General features: G+C 39.3%; 1 protein-coding gene across 1 annotated transcript in view; it reads right to left on the bottom strand.

Moving 5' to 3' along the window:
- LOC128540846 (von Willebrand factor A domain-containing protein 5A-like) overlaps positions 1–23,558 on the bottom strand; it is a 35,891-nt gene extending 12,333 nt beyond the window's left edge. Inside the window, exons 1-11 of the mRNA XM_053510840.1 lie at positions 23,475–23,558; positions 7,790–7,992; positions 7,390–7,612; positions 6,902–7,068; positions 5,298–5,412; positions 4,974–5,149; positions 4,737–4,825; positions 2,234–2,378; positions 1,414–1,493; positions 514–628; positions 136–285 (exon numbers count right to left, since the gene is read on the bottom strand). Of these exons, the coding sequence (XP_053366815.1) occupies positions 136–285; positions 514–628; positions 1,414–1,493; positions 2,234–2,378; positions 4,737–4,825; positions 4,974–5,149; positions 5,298–5,412; positions 6,902–7,068; positions 7,390–7,612; positions 7,790–7,992; positions 23,475–23,514 (1,503 nt within the window). The 5' untranslated portion in view covers positions 23,515–23,558. The remainder of the gene's footprint in view (positions 1–135; positions 286–513; positions 629–1,413; positions 1,494–2,233; positions 2,379–4,736; positions 4,826–4,973; positions 5,150–5,297; positions 5,413–6,901; positions 7,069–7,389; positions 7,613–7,789; positions 7,993–23,474) is intronic.

Genomic DNA, 23,558 nt, shown 5'->3' with positions numbered 1-23,558 from the left:
ATTATTTAAGCTTAATTATCTCATGCGTGTGTATAAATAATTGCGAATTCATGGACTACTAAAGAAAGCAGTGCATTTGATTTTAGAATTTGTAAAAAGTGACAATTTTCCTAAAAAAAAAAAAAAAGCTCTCACCTCTGCTTTTAACTGGGCATAAATTAGTGCTCTTTGACCATGGAAAAGTGTTTTAATCGGGGGGCTCAGTTGTGTGACAGACAAATCAGTCCAATCCACAGAGATATCACTTACTACTGGTTGTAAAGCAAAGGCAAGAGACAGCATTACCTAGAATTGGGAAATAAATACATAGAATATTTTTCAGCAGAAAAGTAAGAGACATGGTTATAAACAAGCATGATTATTTGTACAAAGTATAAATGATCATAATTGACAGATGTGTAATAATTTAATTAATTACAAAACTGAGTCATTTGATTATTTGACACTATTAGTTTGTACTACTATAATTTATGTTTGTTTCCTTGTTTCTGTTCAAGAAGAATACAGACATACTTTGGCCTGCATGCGTTCAGTTCCTGTGATGAATTGGGCGTGGCCAGAGCCATTCTCAGCCAATCCTGTAATTAGTGCAGAACTTGCTCCTTCACCAATCCCAAATGAAAAGCATCTGTTTAAACAAAGAAGTAGATTATAAATATTATAAATACATATATGAGCCTCCAAGATATAGTATAAGGAAAATATATCTATAAGGGAAAAAAAGAGAGGAAAAATTACATTTATTCATACATTCATTTATCAAAAATTACATTTATTCATACATTCATTTATCTTCTATACCACTTACCCTGTACAAGGTCATGGGGACTGAAACCTATCCCAGGAGATTTGGGGCAAAAGGCAGTGTACACCCTGTACAGGGTCCCAATACATTCTAAGCTTCAACATTTACATATTACCTGATTAATTTCATTTAGTAAAATATTTTTATTTCTCTTTTAAAAACATTTATTGTAAGGATTAATACAAGTGTAAGCACAAGTTTTTCTTATTCACTTTATAAACTCTGTGACTGTATAAATTACAGATTGCTAAAGACTACTAAACCCAGCAACAAACATATGAAACTGGAGGATGCTGACATACACACTATTTAAACACATGTAAGTGTGTTGTGCAGACACTACTAACACTCATAACAGTGCAATAATAACAGTATAGCATGATACAACAATAATACAAATAAATAAATAACCTTTGGACTAATTGACAAATAAATGAGTATTGCGATATGATACGCATACATGTGAGAGATACATATGTCGTTCATATGTCATGTGTTATGTATAATCACAATGCTTAAATTATTTATACTTTTGGTCAATCAATATCCAAAAAAACAAAACTGTACAGTATACATCATGAAAGTTTTAAGCTTTAAACAGTGCCTACCTGTGAACCTCCGCATTCCTTTTCACACAATGAAGAACATCTTTGGTATTTACTACTTCACCATCTGTAAATATGAACAGCTGAAAAAAAGAGAATTAGAATTTTCAGGGGAAAAAATACCAAGAACTAGCTGAAGTACCAGTTGTTGGCGGGGAAAAGAGATTTTAGAAATAGGTAAAAGTTTAAAAATAAGCTGATTAGCTTTAATGTAATCAGTAATATTATTATTTCAGGTTGAAACCATGTACGTGCCTGTCTGTCTTTCTGTATGCAGAACTCTCTGCCTAACTTAATACAAAGGAGGTTTAACTTCAGGCAAATACCAACATACTGCCGAAGTTTCATTAAATTCTGTGAGCAAGTTTTGTGTGATGCTGTGACAAAATCTTGCTGGACAGACATGCAGACAGAAAATTTTCTGAGACTGGTTTCGTTCCTATGAAACGTAAAGATATCATTGAAAAGGCGAGTTCTAACCAGTGTACAGACAAAACTTTTATTTTATTTATATAGATGAGCAACAGTGTTTTTTTTTATAATCTCGGACCATACACTGCTGACAAGATTTGTCTGTCCCAATCTAAGACACAAGTCTACAGCACTGTTTCAACACTTAAGGAAAAACCTCAATTAACCTTAAATAATCCCTAAAAAGCCCCCTTTTTCAAATATTGTAGACAGAGCAGTATTCATAGTGATGTACTGCTGGCCTTGACTAGTAATATGAATGTAAACACAAAATCCTAATCAGGTTAAAACAAAAAAGAAGGCCACCCTGCATTAATAAATCACTGCAGGTTTGGATGAAGAATAATGTTACCTGTCTTGGGTGGTTGGGGATGCACGGCTGTTTGTAAATATGTTCCAGAAGTTGCAGAATCTCTGTCCCTCCCATGTCTGCTTGCATCTTATTTACCTTCTCCACAGCCTGGTCCAAAGTGTCCTGACTGTACTGCACACTTTTCCTAAAACAAGGAGATCACACAACAAACACAACAAAGCTCTGACAAAGAACATCTTATCAACTTTTGACTCAGGTAAGCTATATCAAGAATAGTGAGGTCTACTGGACTGTTCCTGTTTCCTATAGCCAATGCCTGCATTATTCAATCAATGAACATTATAACTAACATTAACACACCTGATTCTCATCACCTGGGCTTATAAGCCTTGCCACTTCTCTTTATTTTCACTCAGTCCTGAGGTAGTTATATCGTGTGGAGCTTGTTTTTAACAAACCTGAGTACTGGACATTTTTGTGTGTTTTAATTTTCCCTCCCGAGTGATAGCAAAATGAAGCCTCATTTAGATGTTGAGGCTTCTCAGCCAATAGTTTGACCAAAAGGTTACTTTTATAAAGTCTTGTTTAAAAGCTCATTCTTCCGTCATTTAGTGGACAGATGATGGCCATGATAGAATGTAACCAGAACACCCAGTGCACCACAGCTTGCCATGTATGAGGCCCAACAGGCAATTCCAAAACCGTCCAATGCCTTCCTATCAAGTGAACATAAGGATGCACTGTGTAGACAACATGGCACCCCAGTCATTACATCCTTTAGATGTACAATCACAAAATGCATACATAAGATAATCAATCCCAGCATTATCTAATGTGCTGCAAAATTGATAATCAGATACGAACCGATAGTTAAAATTACTATCAGATTAGATAATCATTTGCCCACAGTGCCATTTTCAACTCCTCCAGGTGACACAATTTCACAACTTCACCACTGCAGACAGGGAGGGCCCTCCAGGGGTGGACTGGGACCAAAAAGTGGCCCTGGATTTCCTGGCCCACAGCAGAACACATCATAATACATTGGCTCATTAATGTAGAGATACATTTTTAGTTACTAGTATAAAAATATAACACAATACAGAAATCAATGCTATTTAAACATGTTATTTGAAGTATCACTAAACAAATATTGGGTCATATTAGTAAAACAAATAAACAATGGAAAGGACATTAAGACAAACAACATCGCTGTTGGAGGGACGGGGGTGGGGTCAGAACACGGTTGGACCAAACTAATTAATATTAAGGTAGGGCAATACATCTGCATACACGGTAACATAAACACACGCTCAATGTCGGCGGCACCTGTGCGATCGACGCACTCATCCATATGCGTAGAAAAGAGATGCAATATTATGGTTTCCGTCATTTTTTAAATATATTTGCATACTGACTGGGCTGGCCCACATTGGCCAGCAGCCCACCAGGAAAACTCCCGGTGCTCCAGATGGCCAGTCCGCCACTGGGCCCCTCCTATCACTAGCAGCTGAAGACATGACCGCTGACTTTCACAACTCTGAACATGGCAAGAGCTCCAAGTAAAGAGCCTTCATGGCCAGTTTTTGTTGAAAATAAAAAAAAAATTGTGTCTAAAAAGTACAGTATTATGTTTCTCTTAATGTTCCAGACTGAAGCTGAGAAAATTCAATCAGCAACTGGGCAAATGTGAAGCTGAACTCAATTTTACACTTTACGCATCTCTTTCGTCAGAGGTGACATACACTCTGACATAGTCATAGACAAGTCTCTGTGCAACAATTGTGCTTTGTTGCATGTTTAAATCCCAGTTTGAATGCAAATCTCACAGCACCTCAGCCTTCAATGTGACTATTGGAGAAAAATTGCTCAAAGGCTCTGAAGGCTTTGCAAGAGTAGACATATTGACAGTAACAAATAATCTTTAGTACTGTATACACAGTCGAACTATCAGTGGTATTTTTTTTACAAGGGCTAGCATAGTGGTTTAAAACCCATTGTCCCAAGTTTAGATGTTTTGAGACAAAGTTCAAACTGTGCCTCACTATATTTGTCTTCCTCCAAGAACTTCTCATTTAATTTGCATTTACCCATGGAGCCTGCATTGCATGCTCGCAGCCCTCAAATCAGAAGCATGATAAACATATTATTCTTCTAGGTTAAAATCCAGATCACACCTACACAAAGCATTCCTCCTGCCACATACCAAGCGGAATGTGTGCTACCTATGTACCATTGAAATAAAGAGGTTTTGGACACTGCATTAATTGTCACAGTTTTGGGATATAAAATAAAATTGTTAATTGAAGCATAAAAAAACTGGACAGAAGACAAGCATTATTAAACCATAAAAAACTGGACAGAAGACAAGTAGACAGCTTCATTTATTTTGCTTTAGATCAAATGTAATACTCCCCTGAAACAATTCTAAACATTTTTATACCTTAAAAATCAATAACTAAATGTAAGATGTTAGGGATCAGTGGATCATATTTAAATACGACATCTTCACTATGTGTGTGTTTGTGTGCTGGTTACTCACGGGAAGAATGATTCAAAGTAAAAGCCGAAACCATAGATGTTGAAGTAACAGCCCATGGGAAGACTCTTCAGCAGCAGGAGCAGAGTGTCCTAATAATATTATTTACATTGTCCACATAAAATTGAACCAAAATTAATTAGAAAAATATCCAGATTTTACTTGGAAAAAGCCGTTATGATTAAAAAATAGCTACAGATCTTTTACAGAAATACAGATCAGTTGAGTGTTGAGTCTTACCCTGGCGCACGCGATGCGTTTTTGTGCACGCCATCCCTTATGTGTTAAGCTGCCCATACTGCTAGATCTGTCGATAACAAACACAAACTCACCACATGACATCGTGGAGGACATGACTGACTCAGGAAACTCTGGATAGAAACTGATCATGACTGCAGGGTCTCCCATTAGAGTTCCTAACAGGGGAATAAAAAGAAATGTAATAGAAAACAAACAAACAAACAGAAGGAAAGCAAAAAAGAATAACCTGAAACATTAAGAAAACAGAACGCATAATATTTGTTCTTGTTTTACCATAGTTCTGTAAATTAATACAAATTGAACCTGGCTGTGCTGTTGGCGTTCCAGCCTCCACTATAGCAGTGAGCTGATGGGGATTCTGATAATATACATACAGCTCAACATCTCTGTCAAACTTATGACCTGCAGAAAGGCTTACCTAAACACACAGAGTACACAGTATATTTACAGTATATACAAATGCACATAGAAAGAGATTCCTCTAGACACTTTTATTTAGTTATTTATTATAATTCCAGTATGTATATTAATAGCTAAAATGTGCTTTTTTTACCATTAATTGACTCAAAATAACCCATATTGAGGAAGCTAAAACTCTGCTGTGTTAGATAAGTATTCAGCTATTCAGTTATTTGTAAAGGCATAATGAGCAGCAGTTATAGTTTTAACTCTTTGCATTCAGTTTCTTCCATTATTTCAAAAAAAATATTTCTAATTGAATCACTTTTGATAGGGATGAATCAGTTTTGATGCTCTTTGAACTGCAACCTAAAGGTCTCTCCACAGATGTAAATCCTGCCCTCAATTCTTCCCATACCTGGTGCTGAGAAGTACCTCACAGCACAATACTGCACCCACATGGCTAATATTAGCTAACCTTAGCTAGTTATTGAACCATTATCCCCCACCCCCCCCCCCAAAAAAAAAAAAAAAATTTCTTATTGTTTACACAAGAAAACCTTTTTTCAAGTACCTTATGTTTTTTTTTTTCAATGTAGCCAATCTACCATAAAGGACTAATTGATTGATTGAAATTTTCTCATATCTCTGGTAAACTGCAATCATTAGGTTTTAAAAGGATATTAGGATATATTAGGAAGCAGTTACAGGAGTCAAATAGTGGACAAGGGAAGCCTTGCCAGTAGCGATTTGCAGCAATCCTGTGCTAAAATGACAAAACCCTTAACGAGTTTGTTGCTCAGGACTACCCCTAGTCTGCAGTCAGAGATGGATGGATCTAACAGTTGTAAAGGAAGGAGGATGGATAAGAATGGTTTGGCAGCATGCCATTCCTAGTGACAACCACAAAAGCAATTAATACTGCAGATGTGGGACATTTATAACATTTTACAAAAAAAAACATAATTGTTATTTAGTCATTGACAAATAAAAAACAAAGAATTTAAGGATGATTAACTGTACACATGAATCTTACAAATGTATTCATCCTCCGGATACATCTCGGACATGTCTTACTGCCTGTGTAGCTTCTGGAACCAAAACAAAATTAACTTCCATTATGTTCTCCTGACACAATTTCTTTTTCTTTAACCAAGACCAAGGCAGAGTACAGATCATATCACAAGAGATGTATGTTGAACATCACAGAGAAAAATAGGTTTGAGTTTCTGTCTTATGGCTTGAAGGACTTATGGCATACAGAACTTTCCTCTGATTCTTTTTTGCAAAGCAAAATATAATTAAAAAATAAATAATATATATTTAGTGGAGAAAAGAAACAAAAATTATATCTGCATGTACTACAGTAATAAAAAAAAACTCTTTCAGGTGACTGAAAATTGCTAAATAAATATTTAGAACTGCTCAAAGGTAATCGTCTTTAAACTTTTCAGCTGTACAAGGTTAAATCACATTTTTAGTCAAACAAACACAAAAAATTCACACACCTTTGCCTTTGTGTGCTCTGTGTTGAGGAATGTCAGGGGCTCTAGAGGACACTTGGACTCCACTTTAGCAATGGGGTTTGGAGAGCTCACATGTGCAGTTAAAGAGAGAGAATAGGGAACATCAGCAGAACTTGATGTTATCTCTGACACTATACCTCCACCTGTACCTGAAAATAAAAGAAACCAGATTATATGCTTCATTTACCGGTAATATGACCCTTTAACAATATGAATATTAATAATATTGTGAATATATCAATAATTTGTCTTTAGTACTGTATACATTCGTACGATTTATTTTTGCCGCACTATAAAGACTGTCAGATGAAAGAAAATTCTTGAAGAGGTATTGCCACAAATGTTTGGACATACTGTATTGTTGTTCAACATCTTTAACTCCAACTAGGTCCTCACAGTTTGTGTGTGTGTGTGTGTGTGTGTGTGTGTGTGTGTGTGTGTGTGTGTGTGTGTGTGTGTGTGTGAGATACCGGCTGGTGAGTAACGAGGGTTGAGCACTGCAGGCAGGCAAAATTGCAGTGAATGGTCAGCCTGCACACTCAGCTCAATTATGTAAATGAAGGTGACAGTGGCACTCTGGTGTGGAGGCAGAGACCCCACACTCAGCCTGAACACATCCACAGACTCCTCACTCTCCTCCAACAGGAAAGCTTGTTCACCTGAACTCAGGGCATCATCATACTGCTCCCGCGCCTGACACAGAGACAAAGTATATGTTAAAGTCACATTTCACCTTCGTTGTGAGGCACAATGTCTACCTACTCTCTACGCTGCACTGACACTCCTGAAACTCAGTGTCAGTTATGATAACTGTAGACCAAAACCAACTCATAGACCAAGATTTCAGATATTGATGGAGTTGTGACGTACTTCCTGTTTCTCCTGCAGCTCAGCCACTATCTCCTGATCTGCAATCTTGGCACTGAAATGGCAGACAGCAGCTCCTGAAGGCATGGGAAAGACAAACACAGCCTCCAGGGGGCACTCTTCTTTATTTATATACTGCAGAGTAGAGGTCACTGTTGCTACATGCCCCTGCACCTGTAGTTCCACCTCAATGTGCTTCAGTGGAACTGAACAAGAAAACACACAGAACCCATAAAAAGATGGTCTTTTTTAAATAATATTATATATAATTAATATTTTATATAATTAAATATATATATATACAATGGCTGATTTGAAACTGTAAAAAAATTTTTGATTATTTGAATCGTGTTGCCATGGCGCAGATTTAAATAAGGACATAATAGAAAAAAATTAATACTCTCTTATCTTACGATAATTACGAGTGGAATGGCCCATTGTTTCAACTTATGTCACATACTGTAGTGACTGCATGTGGTCCTAAAAAAGGCCCCATTGAACTTTGTTAGAGATTTAGCTGCATAACTCATATCCACTTGCACATATATAAATTAAACGCTTTTTTTAATCTTAAGATTAATTAATCTCTTTGAGCTGAGCAAAGTTCATCCAGTTGTTGTGCCATTTGTTAAACAGAAAGTCCGTTATTTTGCACTGTTTGAAAAACACACCCACTGGAATTTTATATACTTCGTTTAGGGGATTTATATGCTTTTGACCAAATATAATCTCAAGCCATTAAACCTATGGCCAATAATAGGAAACAGGAAGTGGCTATTACCTTCTGTGTAAATTAAGTAATGTACATTAAACCTCAGGTTTATGTTACGAGAAGTAAGCTGCTCACGATGACATGGCTACAGTGAGTCTCATTCATAGCGCTGCAGAAAGTGTTTACTGTTAGTGTAAGGACCATATTTCATTCTTGTGATTTGTTGTTATGTTTATCTTATTTCAGTTTATTAGTTAAGCATTAAGCATTAAGTATCATACTCATAATTTGTATTGTGACATCATTTCATGAGTTGTTATGTGACATCATCTCACAGTTATGTAGTTTCATGTCTATCACGCACGTCAGTTGTTAGTTGTTGTTAAGACACGGAAGGATTACAGAAAGGTGTGGAGCACACAAGCTTTTGACCGTGAGACAGTAAGCTAAAAGGAATACAGTAAAATGAGTTGTTGTAACTGTAATCTATCGAAGCTACAGAACACAGCAAACGACTGTGTAACAAAAGACACGCGTCAGAACTTGTGAATAATAAAAGTAACTAGTTAGAGTACTGAAGTAGAGTATAGAACCCTCTTGTTTTCCTAAGGATTATTTTATTTTTTCCAACCTTTTGGGCTTTTTGGGGGTCTTAACATGCTCAAAAACACATGAAAATTGGTTCAGGTTGAAATCTGCTGACATTAGGCTGCCTGAGAGTTGCGTGGTCCGGGGCCCTCAGGGGCCCTCACACAAGATTTTGCTGCATAGCTCATATGCACATGAAATTCTGTACACATTTAAAGCTTATTGAGCCGAACAAATACTGCATGTCCTGGGCTCAACTCAACAGGAAGTCAGTTATTTTGGGTCGCTTGCCAAAACGTACCCAATGGATTTTGATATGCTCTTCCTAGGGGATTTATACAATCGCCACCAAACTGGGCCGATGTGATCTAAAGACATTTAAGGATGCAAAATTTTAAAGGGATTTTTGATATCTTGAACGGGTCAGCCATGACGATGACTTAAAATTACCCTGAAAAGTGATTAATAACTTTCTGTGTGGCATTATATTGAGTGACATTATATTCAGTGACATCACATTGAGTAACATCTTAGTGTAATGCTTATTTTCCAGCATCTGTGGCCTATTGTACACACGTACACATCACAAATGTTAACACTCAAACACAATCTCTCTCTCACACACACACGCACGAACACACATGCACAAACACACTGATATCACACACATATACACACACATGCATGCATAAACATACTCATAGTGTACATCACAAATGGTAACACTCACATACACAGACATCTCTCACTCTCACACATGTACACACAATCACACCAGCTTTTTGGAGGTCTTGTAAGTATGCAAGTTGTGCGGTGCACCCGGGCGGTGATGGCTTTTTGTAGGTCTTAACAAGCTTAAAAGACAAGTGCCCCCGGGTGGCGATGGTGCAGGGTGCTTGGGCCCACTTAGCGATGCTTGCAACTATATTTTATCTCTAGTTATGTTAAGACTGGACTACTACAGCTCACTCATGGCAGGTCTGCCTCTGTTCACCATTTGTCCTATGCAGCTGATCCAGGATAAATTTTTTGGGTTAATCAACCCCCACCCAAAAAGGAATACATAAATAAATAAATAAAATAACCTTTTGCAACAGTGTTTAACGGATAGTACTTAGTAACCTAGTAACCCAGTGTAAAGATCTATCCATTGTAGGAAACTTTACGCACTTTCCTAAGTCGCTCTGCAGCTCTGCATGAGAGCATTTGCCAATGCCTAAATGTAAATGTAAATACAGTGGCTTGAAAAAGTATTCGGCCCCCTTGAACTTTTCCACATTTTGTCACATTACAGCCACAAACATGAATCAATTTTATTGGAATTCCATGTGAAAGACCAATACAAAGTGGTGTACACGTGAGAAGTAGAACGAAAATCATACATGATTCCAAACATTTTTTACAAATAAATAGCTGAAAAGTGGGGTGTGCGTAATCATTCAGCCCCCTGGTTCAATACTTTATCGAACCACCTTTTGCTGCAATTACAGCTGCCAGTCTTTTAGGGTATGTCTCTACCAGCTTTGCACATCTAGAGACTGAAATCCTTGCCCATTTTTTTTTGCAAAACAGCTCCAGCTTAGTCAGATTAGATGGACAGCGTTTGTGAACAGCAGTTTTTAGATCTTGCAACAGATTCTCGATTCTCGACTTGCAAGCCACTGTAATAGGGAAGTCTTTAAATGATTCTCCCTTTTTTCTACTTTTGGAGAATATTTTAATGTAAAGACTATATTTTTCAGATAAACATAAACCAATACCGTCTATATGTTACCAATTAAACATTGTGACAGGGTTTGTTTTAATGTCTGCATTGTATTAATTTTCATTTGCCCATCTTAAAAATTGAATTCAAACATGATATTTTTGTATTTATTTATGACATTTTTATTGATTTAAAGCAGCATGGTATACATGCGAGCTTAGTATATCCATTTAAAAATTTTTACCATAAGCTTGTACTAATATTGCAGCATAAAAAAAGTTACCAGACCAAGTATGAATAAAATTCTTAATAAAAAAAAAAACTTTCCAGAAGTTGAAAGATAAACATTTTTCTCTGTTAGCAGTTACTTTCGCCTTCCAAGAAGCCATGGCTAATCTAACTTCTACTTACCAGCCCCATTCAACTTCTTTCAGTTACCTGCATACACAAGGACATCACAAACAACTGACAGCATCCCAGCACCAACTAGTACAAAATTTTCAATATGTGTCCAACCTCACCTACTTAATGCAGCATGAGATGCCAACTCCATGGGGGTCAAGCGCCAGTATGGGGTTCCTGAGGCCAATATGCTGCTAATTGGTGTGATCACAGAGACAAGTAGCCCCTGGTCCAGCCCAATACTGATGCTGCCCAAGCCCAACTGGGGAATCAGACTTTGTAATGAGTTCAAGTGGCTATACACACTCTCTGAATTAAATTTTTGTCCTATGATGTTACTGTTTCTAGGAAAAGTCCTCTCCCTGCATGTTTTTCAATTATCCCTGCACTACTCACTGCTGATTATCTGGATCAGTTGTGTTAGGTCAAACAGAATCTTGGAGATACTATCTTAATAAAGGGGAAATGAGAGAAGTGAATTGGTATTTTCCAGTTATGTCTTGGTTTATCAGATTGTTAGTCCTGCTAATTTCTTGGTGAACAAGCACCGCTATTTAATTTTTTTTTATTTGCCGGAAAGCATTTTATCTTAAATTAAATAAATCCCCAAACAAGTACTTTGATGTTGCTCTATCGAATTTTAATTCCTACCCCTACTGGGGGAAAGAAAGAAAGAATTAAACAAAAAGAACAAGTACCTATTTGCAGCCTGATAATAACAGCCACCAAATAGTTATTCGGTTATTTACCAGAGGTGGGCAAAGTTCACAAATACTGGTCATGAGAAAAAGTAGATTTTCCCTTGGGCAAATATTCCTCAAGTAAGTAGTCCTCGATTTACTTTTGCACTTGAGTAAAAGTACAGAAGTACTCAAGTTCAAATTTACTTAAACTTAAGTATCAAAAGCACATGGCATGTATTAGTTCACAGTAGCATGTTCATAGTAAAACACAAATCTCAATCTTTCTCTCTCTGCCTCTGCTTACCAACTGTGAATGTGCTATGTTTGATGGTGTGAGCATCCAGCTCCGCTTCTGGTTTTAAACACCTGTTGTATCACTAGGCGTCTTGAAGGAAAGGCAAGTCATGCAATTATTAATATTTGTTATTAGTCTTATTCCAAGTATCACACACATCACTGTAATTATGTAATGCAACGCCATGCAGAAATGTATTTAAGTAAAAGTACACATTTGCTGTACTTTTTGTGTGGAGTAAAGGTAAAAAGTATCCCCTAATAAAACTACACAAGTAAATTACAGATATGAGAAATATGTACTTAAGCACAGTAAATAAGTTCATGTACTAAGTTACCTGCCTCCTCTGTTATTTACACCCAAGCTGTCTACGCACCCCCTCATAAATAAAATGTGCCTTTTTATGTCAGTTCTACCTGCATCAATGGGTAAAAACAGGGGCAAAAGCAAGACAGAAAGCTATATTTTGGCAACAGCAATAGTATTTCACAGTACAGTAGGAGACGTAAAAGTTTCACAATTTGCCAAAGCATAGTTGTTAGTTTACGGGGTAGCTAGTTACTGTTTTTTATTTTATCCAACCATGTTCAGCTGCAGGTAGCCAGATAGGTATCTAGTCAACAAAATAGCATAAACAGTATATACTGTAGCGTTTTTCCGCCGGAAAGAATGCTGGAGAACCGAGTGAGCTTATTTGCTGCCCAATGCAATGGCTGGGAGTACTTTATTAGGCACACAGCATTTATGGCATGAGCAGCACATTCACACAGGAACCCACATCCAATTCAGCCTCAGCATGAACCGGAGCACTACCCACACACACACAAACAGGGCCGAAGCCACTAACCCAAACACCCTTCCCCAACATGGTAAACACACCGACATCCCCGCAAGGCATGCTGGTCGTCAGCCGCCGCCCCGCCCACGCCACAATACATTAGCTTTATAATTTTTTTTACAAGCAAAATAAAAAAAAAACAATAATGATCATTGGTTTTGCAATTACTAAACTGTAGTAATGTTAACCAATGTGTCCACTAACGCTAGATAAAGACAGACATACAAGGTTGGTGCTCAATAAAAAACTAAGAAAACAATGCTTCAGAGACAGTCAGTGTTATACACACCAATGTAATTTTATTTTTACGTTTTTCTAACACATCACATCTGTTAGTATGGAATAGTTTAACAAGAAAATCATAAGTAACTAACTAACTAATTATTTAACTATATAGGTAAACCTGCTGAGGTGACCAGAACCATGGACCTAGGAAAACTAGGTATGAAACGAATGGTAATTTGATTGAATTCAATCATTCCTACTATCATGCGTGTGTGAATGTTGACAGGAGGTTGTAAAATGGGAATAAATACAACATTAATCACCATTGGCCATAGGTCCCTAGTTGGACTACAAAGGTTCCTAGATGAATGGATGGATTCATACTAGTGTGTTCAGGGCAGCAGATGCACCAGCATTGGGGACCCAGGGTGCTGGTGAGAAGTGGACCACTGGCAGAAAAAAAAAAATTCATATGCAGAAAATGTAAGTCAACAGGACCGAGTGTAACATCAAAATGGACCTCACATTGAACAAAACAATAGCTGAACTTAGACTTACTGGATCTGGGAAGATCCACCAGCAGTGGATTTGTAGTGGGCACTCAAGCTGCCAGCTGTGTGATCACTTTCCACCCATTATTAGATTGTGTGGCAGTTCTCACAATCAATACCACAATCAAACCCATCATCTCCACCTACCCACCAACCTAGACCAATCTAGACCTGGCCATGACTTTTCTAACCAGCTTCAAAATATGCTGAATGTGAACTTACAGACCAAGGACCAAGGTGATCACCCTGGCTTAAGATTTCGATGCCCTCATTGGTACAGACCAGGCTAGATGGGAAACACTGATGGCTATGGGGTAATCAATGACAATGGACTGCACCTCCTATCCTTTGCCACATCAAACTATTTGATTGTTAGAAAAAAAAACAGTTCCAAAATATCTGGAAATATCAACTTTCATGGCAAAATCCATCAGGAAAGGACTTAGTAGTATTGAACTACATTTTGACCAACTCTCTGTTCAGGACATTCATGTCATCAGGGGTCCCAACTGTGAATCTTATCATTAACTTGTTCGAATCACGTTACAGCTTACATTACATGTGAAGTGGTCAATAACCCTACCAGCAAGGTTGGATTGAAAACAACTAATTAATGCACAACAGAAGCATCCAAGCATGGTTACCCCACTTTCTACCACCCAACCTCACCTGGTGTTGCACTGTGTTTTATTAAGCCCAAGGTCATCACAGCCATCTACCAGAAGACTTCTGACAAGCTTTATGGAGATGTTGATTTCCTTTTTCACCAGGACTTACAGTAGCACCTGTCCATCGTGCCAAAATGACCACTAACTATTTGCTGACCTTAATATTAAGGAAATATTCTTTTACTTCAAGAAAGTAGATTTTTGAGTCTGGGGCTGCACTAGGCAGCAACAAATCACACATGAGGATTGAGTGAACTGTTCCATATGACACAAGTTGCCTAATATTTTTTTACATTTTCTGAGGTTGAGCTTTTGAAGGTCTTCCTGATTGCTCTTTGTCTTCTGTTGATGTTCTTCCACTCTTGAGGAGAGTGTGCCACTCAAAACACCTCTAATGACTCATTGCTGCATTGCCATAAACTTGCAGAATCATGTCAAATGTCTCTGTGGCAGATTTGCCCAGTTTCATACAGAATTTTACATTCGCTTTTTGTTTTAACTTGCTGTCCATGATGATATAGCACCACTTGCACAGCTCCTTATGTACACAGGTCGATGTCTTCTGGCACACTGACTTATGAAGGTCGGTGCTCCCCGTCTAATCTTACATATCATGGGTGTCACATGGGATTCGACCACAATGCAGGCACAGCTGTCTCCTGCACGTGTCGAATCCATTCTCAATACCCTAAAGGAGATCAAGCTAGGCCAGAAAGTAACTTTTACTACTTTCAGAGAGTGTTAAGTCTCATGGCAGCTTTCAGTTTCCACGGTGATACCCTTGGACCTTCTGCACATGAGATCGCTCCAGTTGTGGCTAAAGGCCAGGGGCTTTCATCCAAGGGCCAATCCCCTGAGGCAATAAGGGTTACGCGCCGAGCGCTTCGTACCCTTTCTATGTGGTTTAGACCCCGGTCTTTGACTCTGGGTCCCACTCTACAGTAGGTCCGTGTTGTCGTCAGATTGCTAACAACAGACGTTTTCCCTCACGGGCTGGGATGCGGCCTTAGATGGCCGTCCAGCCCAAGGGATCTGGAGAGGTCATCTTCTCGCGTGGCACATCAATTGACTCGAAATTATGACTATTTCTGGCCCTGAAATACTCCCCCCAGCAGTCAAGAGGCTAACATGTCCTATGGATGGACAACACTACGGTAGTCTTGTAAATAATTGCCTGGGCAGACTAGGCTTGCACCACTAGGAAAACTAGCGCTCTAGGTTCTGCTTTGGGTACAGGACAAATTCTTGTCCCTCAGGATCATTTACATTCCAGGACATAGTAAAACATGTAGACCCAGTCCACTGCCGAACTGTTTCAGTGCTGGAGTTTCTGCAAGATAATTGACCTCAGGCTTATGCCCTAGTACAGTCAGAACGTACGTAGCTGCTTTTCGGTCTACGTCCTGACTGATGGGGTTTGTGGAAAGCACCCCTTAGTTGCCGGCTTATTTGCGGGCCTTATCAGCCTTTCTAGCGTGCTTAGGCTTTGCCAATTGGCTAGCTAAAGCTATTCTGCATACTTATCCAACTATCTTCCGCAGTTGTTCTCGAAGCCTCTGTCCTCTGCCGTTACAGCTCTGGAGCAGTAAGACTTCATTCACTGCGTCCAGTTTATGCTCATCAAATTTACAGCGCACCACCGCACTAGCCAGTGGCGTAAATCAGAGCAGGTTTTTATATGTCATGGGGCCGCGGCCGAACGGCAGCCGCCACTAGACAAGTCGGGTGAGAGATGCTAGTGCCCTAGCCTATGAGGCGCGTGGCACACTTCCCCTCTAGTGATTAGGGCCCATTCGACCAGGAAGCTTGCCTCATCAATTGCTCTGGCAAGAGGTGTTCCCAAGTGTGTCATGCGGCAGGTTGCCCTTTCCGCAAAACATTTGTCACATTTCATAGTTGGATGCCAGGCTCCGGGGTCCTCGAGTCAGCATCCCAGAATTATGTCTAGATGCCTTGGGGGGACTGTGCGCACACTACACAACCGTGGGGGTCCAGACACTTGCAGTGCGGCAGAGTTGGTATTCTTATTCACATAGCGTTTTCACGCAGCATCGAGTGTAGCTTTTGAAAGGAAACATCTCGGGTTACTTTGCTGTAAACTCGTTCTCTGGTACAGATTACCCCTTTACTGTAGTTTAGCGTTGGATATGATGATATCTTTACATGTACCCCAGCTTGGTGACTGGAAGATTAGGAGAGGAAGTTTCAGTGACAAATTTTGGCCAATCATCATTACTCATCATAGAAACACATGTCTTTCCAGAAGTGCTGTCAGTATCTAGGTCCAAAAAAATTTTTGGAGTTATGTTTTGTAGCCATGTTTTAAGTTTTTCTTTTCATTATCTCTACTCCTCACCCACCTTGAAGCCAGAAAAAGAGGAATGCACAGCACCGTGGAACTCTGTGGAGCAGATTATGCATCTAGGATATAATGACAATATATTCAAGCAAAAATACACACGAAATTGTTTAAATCACTAGGTTGACCCTTAGCCAAAGTCTCCTGTGTGTCTAAAAGTTTTTGGTGTTCAGTTTTCTCAGAATATGCTTTGACCAGCCGATTGATCGATCAAGCCTTTCCAACTTCCCATCTAGATGAAGCAGGACCCAAAGTGTCAGGCTGAAATAATGGAAGCCACAGCAAACCACATTTCTCTTCCTCCACTGACATGGGTCGCAACTCACAGCAAATGAGTTATCCCTTATAATAAAATTGGGAAAGTGGGGATCTATTATTTTCCGGGTCCCTACGGAGTGATGTAGGGTTCTACCAAGAATACAAAAATGGAATAGTAGAAAGATTCAAATGTGACCTTTTTAAAGGGGGCTTGGCCCAAAAAGAAGACCTTAGCAACAATACTGGGGATTTCAAAACTATAAAATAACACATATGGAATTAGGTAATAACGCAACAACAACAAAAACAACAGTTAGTTGTTATTTTAAGACACAGAGGTCACCCTTTCTGTAATAGTTCTTGCAAGAACAGTATTGTCAAGTTGTTACGTGTTAGATGTTAATAGGGGTGATCTGTAACATTTAAGTGAGATGTTTTTGCCACAGGGGTAAACCATGAAGAAAATTCGTGAGGCAAGTGAATAAGGATAACAGCAGTTTTATTTTAACCAATTTCAAAATGTGAAACAAGAGAAATTAAAGGGAAAGGAGAAAACTGAGTGACACCAAAACAAAGAAATTATCAAAAGCAAAAGAAGTTCTGATAACTAGACCCCAACCCAAATACTCTAACTACCAAACAAAAAATGTAGAAAAGAAACCGAAATCTTCGGCGCATGCGGTGCCCAAACTAAACTACTCTAACTAATAAAACAAAAATACAAAGGTGGTGGTCACTCCCTACCTACTATTAACAAAAACTAAGTTTGAAGTTACCAGTTTACCTGTCTCCTTTCTCTTGGGTATTTTAGCCAGACTTAAATAACAATAAAGCTGGATTAATCAAGGCAAAGCAGTGCTTAAGATTTGTTACAAACGTCATTCAGTAGCAGGTGTTTCATATGTCTCGAGTGTTCGAAGGTTTAAACGAGCTAAAGCAAAATCAGGCTAACTGATAGCCACCGAAGACAGAATACAGACTAAACACGGCAAGGCTTAGATTCAACACAAAACCAAAGCGCAGTCAACACAAAATGGACAGCCGCCCGCTGGCCGGAAAGCAGGACGACTGACGGCAAGTCAAGGGAGCCCCGCCTCTTTTATAACAACAGCTCTGGTTTCATTGGAGGATTGGCGAACCCCGGACAACCAATGTGATGAACCTGCAGTATACTTTAGAGAGAGGAGACAAAGAAACAGATGGGAAAAACAAAACAATACCAAAAACAAATACGAGGGGACGTAACACAAGTGCATTTGCAAAATCCGTCAAGCACCATAATGAAACTGGCTCTCGTGAAGGCCATCCCAGGAGGACGAGACCAAAACCTACCTCTGCCGCAGACGAAAAGTTAATTTAGAGTTATCAGCCTAAAAAATGAGCAATTAACAGCACCTCAGATTAGAGGCGTTATGAAGTCTTTACAGAGCATAAAAAGCAGACACATCTCACCATTAACTGTTCAAAGGAGATTAATGCATTTTTTGAGCTGTAGATCTCTGCAGCTCGTCCAGAGTCACCATGGGCCTCTAGGCTGCATTTCTGATCAGCGCTTTCCTTGTTTGGCCTGTGAGTTTAGGTGGACGGCGTTGTCTTGGTAGGTTTACAGTTGTGCCATACTCCTTCCATTTCTAAATGATCACTGAACCCTAGATCACTCCGTAGGGACCCGGAAAATAATAGATCCCCACTATCCCAATTTTATTATAAGGGATAACTCATTTGTGAGTTGCGACCCATGTCAGTGGAGCAAGAGAAATGTGGTTTGCTGCGGCTTCCATTATTCCAACCCGACACTTTGGGTCCTGCTTCATCCAGATGGGAAGTTGGAATGCCTTGATCGATCAATCGGCTGGTCAAAGCATACTCTACAGCTCTGGAGGAATCTCTACAGCTCTGGGGGAATCTGTCCATAGGACAACTATTAGTCGTGCACTGCACAAAGTTGGCCTTTATGGAAAAGTGGCAAGAAGGAAGCCATTGTTAACAGAAAACCATAAGAAGTCCCGTTGCAGTTTGCCACAAGAAATGTGGGGGACACAGCAAACATGTGGAAGAAGGTGCTCTGGTCAGATGAGACCAAAATGGAACTTTTGGGCCAAAATGTAAAACGCTATGTGTGGCGGAAAACTAACACTGCACATCACTCTGAACACACCCCACTGTCAAATATGGTGGTGGCAGCATCATGCTCTGGGGGTGCTTCTCTTCAGCAGGGACAGGGAAGCTGGTCAGAGTTGATGGGAAGATGGATGGAGCCAAATACAGGGCAATCTTGAAAGAAAACCTCTTGGAGTCTGCAAAAGACTTGAGACTGGGGTGGAGGTTCACCTGCTAGCAGGACAACGACCCTGTTAGAATGGCCCAGTCAAAGTCCAGATCTAAATCCAAGCCAGATATGAAAACTGCTGTTCACGAACGCTGTCCATCTAATCTGACTGAGCTGGAGCTGTTTTGCAAAGAAGAATGGGCAAGGATTTCAGTCCCTAGATGTGCAAAGCTGGTAGAGACATACCCTAAAAGACTGGCAGCTGTAATTGCGGCAAAAGGTGGTTCTACAAAGTATTGACTCAGGGGGCTGAATAATTACGCACACCCCACTTTGCAGTTATTTATTTGTAAAAAATGTTTGGAATCATGTATGATTTTCGTTCCACTTCTCACGTGTACACCACTTTGTATTGGTCTTTCACGTGGAATTCCAATAAAATTGATTCATGTTTGTGGCTGTAATGTGACAAAATGTGGAAAAGTTCAAGGGGGCAGAATACTTTTGCAAGCCACTGTGTATATATATATATATATATACATACAGTGGTGTGAAAAACTATTTGCCCCCTTCCTGATTTCTTATTCTTTTGCATGTTTGTCACACTTAAATATTTCTGCGCATCAAAAACCGTTAACTATTATTATTAAGATAACATAATTGAACACAAAATGCAGTTTTAAAATAAAGGTTTACGTTATTAAGGGAGAAAAAAAACTCCAAATCTACATGGCCCTGTGTGAAAAAGTGATTGCCACCCTTGTTAAAAAATAACTTAACTGTGGTTTATCACACCTGAGTTCAATTTCTGTAGTCACCCCCAGGCCTGATTACAGCCACACCTGTTTCAATCAAGAAATCACTTAAATAGGAGCTACCTGACACAGAGAAGTAGACCAAAAGCACCTCAAAAGCTAGACATCATGCCAAGATCCAAAGAAATTCAGGAACAAATGAGAACAAAAGTAATTGAGATCTATCAGTCTGGTAAAGGTTATAAAGCCATTTCTAAAGCTTTGGGACTCCAGCGAACCACAGTGAGAGCCATTATCCACAAATGGCAAAAACATGGAACAGTGGTGAACCTTCCCAGGAGTGGCCGGCTGACCAAAATTACCCCAAGAGCGCAGAGACAACTCATCCAAGAGACCACAAAAGACCCCAGGACAACATCTAAAGAACTGCAGGCCTCACTTGCTTCAATTAAGGTCAGTGTTCACGACTCCACCATAAGAAAGAAACGGGGCAAAAACGGCCTGCATGGCAGATTTCCAAGGCGCAAACCACTTTTAAGCAAAAAGAACATTAAGGCTCGTCTCAATTTTGCTAAAAAACATCTCAATGATTGCCAAGACTTTTGGGAAAATACCTTGTGGACCGACGAGACAAAAGTTGAACTTTTTGGAAGGTGCGTGTCCTGTTACATCTGGCGTAAAAGTAACACAGCATTTCAGAAAAAGAACATCATACCAACAGTAAAATATGGTGGTGGTAGTGTGATGGTCTGGGGTTGTTTTGCTGCTTCAGGACCTGGAAGGCTTGCTGTGATAGATGGAACCATGAATTCTACTGTCTACCAAAAAATCCTGAAGGAGAATGTCCGGCCATCTGTTCGTCAACTCAAGCTGAACCGATCTTGGGTGCTGCAGCAGGACAATGACCCAAAACACACCAGCAAATCCACCTCTGAATGGCTGAAGAAAAACAAAATGAAAACTTTGGAGTGGCCTAGTCAAAGTCCTGACCTGAATCCTATTGAGATGTTGTGGCATGACCTTAAAAAGGCGGTTCATGCTAGAAAACCCTCAAATAAAGCTGAATTACAACAATTCTGCAAAGATGAGTGGGCCAAAATTCCTCCAGAGCGCTGTAAAAGACTCGTTGCAAGTTATCGCAAACGCTTAATTGCAGTTATTGCTGCTAAGGGTGGCCCAACCAGTTATTAGGTTCAGGGGGCAATTACTTTTTCACACAGGGCCATGTAGGTTTGAATTTTTTTCCTCCCTAAATAATAAAAACCATCATTTAAAAACTGCACTTTGTGTTTACTTATGTTATCTTTGACTAATAGTTAAATGTGTTTAATGATCAGAAACATTTTGTGTGACAAACATGCAAAAGAATAAGAAATCAGGAAGGGGGCAAATAGTTTTTCACACCACTGTATATTTTCACTTTTTAAATTTAATTACTGCTGAAATAAATCAACATTTCAACAAACGATGATATTTTAATTTATCGAGATGCACCTGATATTATATACAGTACAAATGTAAATATCCACATGGGCTAGTTTACTCCAGGTGCATTGGTGCCTATGGACACCTGGGTGCAAATAGCTCACTCACTTATCGTTAATATTGCTCAATCTTGTATCAGCAAGTCCCTGACTTACGAACATTTAAGTTACGAATTTTAGCAGATACCTACATTGGTAGATGCAAAAAAATCATTGAAGTAGCTCACATGTATTGTGCAAAAAAAATATATTACAGTGCACCAGATACCAATATTTACAATTATATGCAATATGTTCCGTTTGTAAGTGAATGGATAAAATGTCCAAGGTTTATGGTATTTGTGTGTGTGAAGGTGCGTGAGTCGGCCTCACTGATTTCAACGAATCAGTCCGGAAGCACGATGATAAAAAAAATGGCTGGCCTGTAAAGCTGTCCTAATGGCGAATAATTCTAATTTTGGAAAATCCTCAACAAAACAGCGTTCACAGTCCAAACCACCTTTACAGTGGAATACAGGTCTAAGATAAAAAGGCATGCAGGATTCCCCTCAAGATTTAAAGACGCAAAGACACCATTGTTACAATTGACATGTGAGATTAATTTCCTTAGGTGTGGTTACAGTTTTTGGCCACGTGATGGCAGTGTGGGGAAAGGGGACAAAGATTAAGTTGAGTGGATTGGTATGCTTTACATTGTATATTTGTGCAAAAGCATATAAGACTCACTTTATTGAACAAATCCGACTTAAAAAGGAAGCCTATCCCAGGAGACTTGGGGCGCAAGGCGGGGTACACCCTGGATAAGGTGCCAATCCATCGCAGGGCACACACACATACACACACTCATTCACACTAAGTGTAATTTTAGGAACGCCAATTAGCCTAATCTGCATGTCTTTGGACTGTGTGAGGAAACCAGAGTACTCAGAGAAAACCCACCAAGTACTGGGAGAACATATAAATTCCATGCACACAGAGGCAGGAATCAAACCTGGACCCGTTGGCCGAAAATTCTGGACCCTGTGCCCTCAATGTCTGACTGAGGATTCGCCCTTGCTTCAGCTAGGGATAAACTACACAACTTTCCCAATCTTAAAAAATTAATAAAATACTAGGACTACACAACTGGCTTCTGCAGATTTCTTAGGATGACTAAAAATGGTGGATCATATGCCCAACGACTGCGCCAGGTCAACTACACGCCTCATGCCTGATTCCAAATAAACGCAACAGACTGTGTCCACAACTCTCGTTACGGCACACTTCAAGAAGGAGAAGATTAGAAATTGGTGAACAAACATGAATGCAAGACAGGAAACAGCAGTTTAAATATGTGCCACCACGCTGATTAAGGGGGAAAAAAACTTGCACTATTCCTGTGTGCATGACCTGGCTATAACTCATTTTCCATGGTGGACTTTTTTTTCCCACTGCGTGTGCTAACGCAAGGAGACACTCGCATGGTGTTTCTTTCTTTCTTTCTTTCTTTCTTCCACACATGTAAATTCCTGTCGATGAGTTTGCTAGTTTCGGTTTCTCCTTATCAGTGAGGGGCAAAAAAAATAATTAGGGTGAAACCATGACAGCAGTGATTTTGTCATTTCCATGCAGAAGTACATGTCACACGCATGATAAATGCCTTTGGGTCATAACAGTGACTGCATATAACTCTATATAATTGTCAACCACAGGGAAAGGTTGTTTATATTCCATAATATCCTATATCATGCAACATGTGTGCACAAGACTTTCACAGCAACACCGATCCATTGAACTAAACGTATTTCTTAGTTACAGATACAGAAACTTTCAAAAACAAGACATTTACAAAAAAAGGTTTTCATGACAGAGAGAGAGAGAGCACTTTCTTATTTAAAAAGCAACACTAACTCTTACCAGCCTCCTTCTTGTTTGTCAACAAGCCACAGTTCTCCATTTGGCTCTATTTTTGTGGAAATCTTTGTAAAACCCTGAAAAAAA

Source organism: Clarias gariepinus, chromosome 2, assembly GCF_024256425.1.
Source record: "Clarias gariepinus isolate MV-2021 ecotype Netherlands chromosome 2, CGAR_prim_01v2, whole genome shotgun sequence".
NCBI classification, from domain to species: Eukaryota; Metazoa; Chordata; class Actinopteri; order Siluriformes; family Clariidae; genus Clarias; species Clarias gariepinus.
Note: the sequence above shows the minus strand (reverse complement) of the source record. Positions and strands in the feature narration are given on the sequence as shown.